Raw genomic sequence first — 4,069 nt, forward strand, 5'->3', positions numbered from 1 at the left:
AATATGTTCCTAACCATCTAATTAGATTACTGTATAATTTTTACTTTATTTTTCGTTGTTGTTATTTAATAATTTAAAAAAACGATTTCGGAAAACGTATTCACCCCCAAAGTAGAATTTTTGAACGTCGAATTTGCGCTCAAACTCAGGATTTACGGATCTTTTAAAAGTTTAATATGTCTCAAATGAATCCGTAAGAAGTTTTCCACAACACTATACATAGCCGGTCACTCCCTTTAATGCGTCTCTAAGTGTCTGACCTAATGTAACATGGGGAACCATGAAACCAGTTGTATTTCTCTCAACATTCAGATCTTTCAGTTCATATCCTGCATCCCTTGCCATCTGCATATATTCCTGTAAATCAAAATTCAAGAGTTAAAAAAAAACTTTTTAAATTTGAATACTGAAAGATGTGTCCATGTAAAAATGGAAAGCCAATGTTTAGATTCAAAATATTTTTATGTGGGCCGCAAGAATCCTAAAAATCCTAAAAATTGAAAGTTTTATTCATTCATAGATCTATTCAAATACTTGATCCTATGGTGGGTATCCAAAACAATCACTGAAGAAAAATCAACATCACTGATGTGGGCTGACAAATACTTTAGGAATAAACCAAACAGGAGTANCCCCCAAGTTGGAGAACCCGGACCGCCATCATGTGAGCAATCTCAATCACCTGGCCCCCGGGTTGACACCCTAGGTTGGAGCTAGAATTTATAACCTGTATGGTCTAACCAAGGATTATACTCATCATAAAGATGTGTTAAAGATTTTCATAACAGAAAGCTACCTGTGCCATAGGTGTTGTATATCTTGCATCATCCACAGGTAGAAACCCTTCCTGTCCGTGATCTCCTGGATGTCCAGCTAGATTTCTTTCAGACTTCAGGAAATACTGATTTATCTACAGAAAAAATGTATTTTAAGTGTATTTTTATCATACATGGAACTGTATGATTATTACAGGCAGTTGTCCCGTCCTGTAGAATACAATTTTTGAAAAATATGTCAATTCTTAAAGATAATACAGGTTGTTTTATAAGGCTCTACTTGAAAGAATGTCTATACACTATTGTAATTTCAACAGTTTAAATTCTTTTTTTGCGTTTTTCCCAGATCTATTCAAACTGTCATCTCATCAAATATTTTTTTATACATTTTTACACCCTAATCCTATTCTGTTCAATTTGAGATTTCTTTGTCTCAATTTACGTGTAAACAGAATTTTATTGATATTACGTAAATTCTGTGTAAAAATATAGTTCACATTTTTTCAGATAAAATTGTAAAAACATTTATTAAAACCCTTATTGACATTTGCATGTTATTTTGCTTATATCCATAAAATTCAGTGATACAAATATAATCCAAATTTGGTAAATTTCTATAAATTATGGAAAAAAGACCTGTGAGAAAGACCAGCCTTGATTTCCAGCTTCCTCCCATCTATCATAGTCCTGGGGGTTTCCTCTAAAACAGTTTATCAATTTAAATTAATAGTTTTTAATTATTAATTTTCAACTGTGGTTTCTCAAAGAAATTACTTGCATTTAAGTAACAATGAAAAAGAAAATTGTATCTGTTAAACTTTTAATGAAGGGTCATTTAAAAAAATATAAAATGTAAAATGTAAAATGAATTGTATTTTTACCTTGAGTACATCATGGCATTTATTGAGCTAGAGCCTCCCAACATTTTTCCACTTGGCCACAAACATCTTTTATTTTCCATAGCGCCACAGGCATTTTTCTAAATTTGAAATATTTAGTCAACAATCTCCTCCTATCATTTATAACATCAGGGGCCAAATTTAATGACTTGGAGGAAGCTGAACTGCCGGTTCAACACTTCTGAATAGCCTTACTGGCTCAAATTCTGAGCAACTGATTCAAATTTCAAGATTTTGAACAACCCTGATCTGAAGTCAGCTTAACCAATAATTACAACCAATCATAGCGTGCAAATACACTGTTAAAAACAACAGTCAATTACTTCGTGCACCGGATAAGCATCCGTTGTAATATATCAAAGGTTACACTGCTTGATGTAAATTTGCCAGCTGTACACTATATTCTAGTTACATTCAAATGATTACTATTTACATTCATATACCAAAATCCAAGCCAGCAGAGAAACATGCTTGCATTAATTACGGCGATCAGGGATTGCATCATGAATCGTCATTTACTTCCATTAGAATATCAATTAGAGTAAGTTATAAGCAGAATTCTACTTGCTTCAAACATATTATAACAAGCAAATTATAACAGAGATCAATTACTTTAGTATTAAATGTATCTTAGATAATAGATAATACTGAAATTGAAATCTTTATATTTCTGTTTGTTTGCGTGTATTCGTTTGTGGGAGGGGGGAGATGAAGTTCATGCAGAAATTTACTTAGATCCTTTAATAAATTAGTGTACATTTGATAAGAACTTCCCTGATGTTTTATTTCAACTTAATTTTTATTTTATATAACTTTAAGTATTTAGATATAGTGAAAATATTTTTTCATTGTAAACTAATCACATTTTTAAAAACAAAATATTTATTTATATTGATATGATTTTACAATGAAGACAGCATCTTATACTTTTTTGTTAATTTGAATTTTAAATCAAGCATGAAGTGAACTCTTGCCGTGAAGGGAGTTGAGTTTTTGCCACAAACTCCAATTTTCTAATCACTTAATCTTTGCAACCGGATGCTGTAAAACTTNTAAACCCATGGAAATCTGAGTTTGTGGCAAAAACTCAACTCATTTGGAACTGTCTATTGAAATACCGTTAGGGTTTCATAACTGTGACAACTTAATCTTCTGACACTAATCACATTTCTGCTTATTCTAAGAATTGTCCGATGTCCGTTGATATCAATAAGAATTCTGTTTGATTTGAACAATTGTCTTAATTGATGTAAGTATATTTCTGTCTGATCTATTATTAAGAAAACAAAACTTGACTTAATTATAATTTTATTTGAATCCCTTAGTATTTTGGACAAGTCAAGTAAAATCATACTGAGTAAAACATTTAAACACAAACGATATGTAGCAAAAACCTTGCTCCAACAAGTTCTCTTAAGCCTGTACCAATACAGACAATCTGGAACTCTTAGTATGTCTACCTGAGGATCTGTTTTATGCTGCCAGTCATAAGGAGATAGTTGAAGATGAGATGCTAGTGCTGGGATACGGGTTACAAAGTTGGGTGCTCCTCCCGCTTCAAGCAGTAGAACTTTGAACCTTGGATCCTAGAAAATATAGCATAGGAAGAAATCATATTATTGTTTACATCTATCTGAAACTTGAAAGAATTCTGTTTGATTGATACAAAATTTTGTTTGTGTTGAAACTGATATGTTGACCTATAGTTAGGGTTTCCAATCGTAATTCTGTTGCAAGGCCGGCCTTAGATGTTAGGCCAACTTTAGATACATAGCACGGGCAGCAGTAGTACATTTGAATTTCCGAGCCGGGTCAACTTTTCCGGTCCAAGTTTGTACTGTATCGCCCGGACATTGGGTAAATTAAGCAGACACTTGCCGGTGCAACAAGGTTGACGCGGTCAGACTTTAGGTTGAATTTACTTTTACTACAGGGTCAGAGGTGCGTGATAGAAAACACTAATTAATTGTGAAATCAAATTGATAAGAGGGGAAAATTAAAATAACTTCTTTTGGTATGATAAAGTTTCAAAATATTTTGGTCTAAAACTTATCTAAATTTAAATGACCCGCTAATGATCATGTCTGAATTAAATATCAATGTTTTTATGCTTTTATGAAGTTAGAAAAACATTGGTATCCTCCACAGCATACGGTTTCAAGGGTATTAATGTTAATCGGACATGTCCCTCTTTTTTACATGCAGGGTCACTTAAATATACAATGCATGACAGTCCCTTTAACCCCTGACCTCTGTAATCCTATTAGCAAGTACTGCTCCTGCACTGCCTCCACCAACTATTATAAAGTCGAAGACCTCTTCGCTGAGATCTCCATCTGAAATTAAAAACTAATTGAAACCAATGTAAGGGGCATAAGAAACATAAGAACCATA

General features: G+C 32.9%; 1 protein-coding gene across 1 annotated transcript in view; it reads right to left on the reverse strand.

Annotated features, from left to right (window-relative positions):
• LOC111700833 (glucose dehydrogenase [FAD, quinone]) overlaps nt 1-4,011 on the reverse strand; it is a gene marked incomplete at its 5' end in the record, with an annotated part of 10,793 nt that extends 6,782 nt beyond the window's left edge. The window contains 6 exon segments of the mRNA XM_023471883.1: nt 220-357; nt 797-910; nt 1,413-1,476; nt 1,658-1,755; nt 3,136-3,261; nt 3,926-4,011. Of these exon segments, the coding sequence (XP_023327651.1) occupies nt 220-357; nt 797-910; nt 1,413-1,476; nt 1,658-1,755; nt 3,136-3,261; nt 3,926-4,011 (626 nt within the window).
• Nucleotides 4,012-4,069: the final 58 nt, after the last annotated feature.

The sequence above is a fragment of the Eurytemora carolleeae genome, unplaced genomic scaffold, assembly GCF_000591075.1.
Source record: "Eurytemora carolleeae unplaced genomic scaffold, Eaff_2.0 scaffold332, whole genome shotgun sequence".
Lineage (NCBI taxonomy): Eukaryota > Metazoa > Arthropoda > Copepoda > Calanoida > Temoridae > Eurytemora > Eurytemora carolleeae.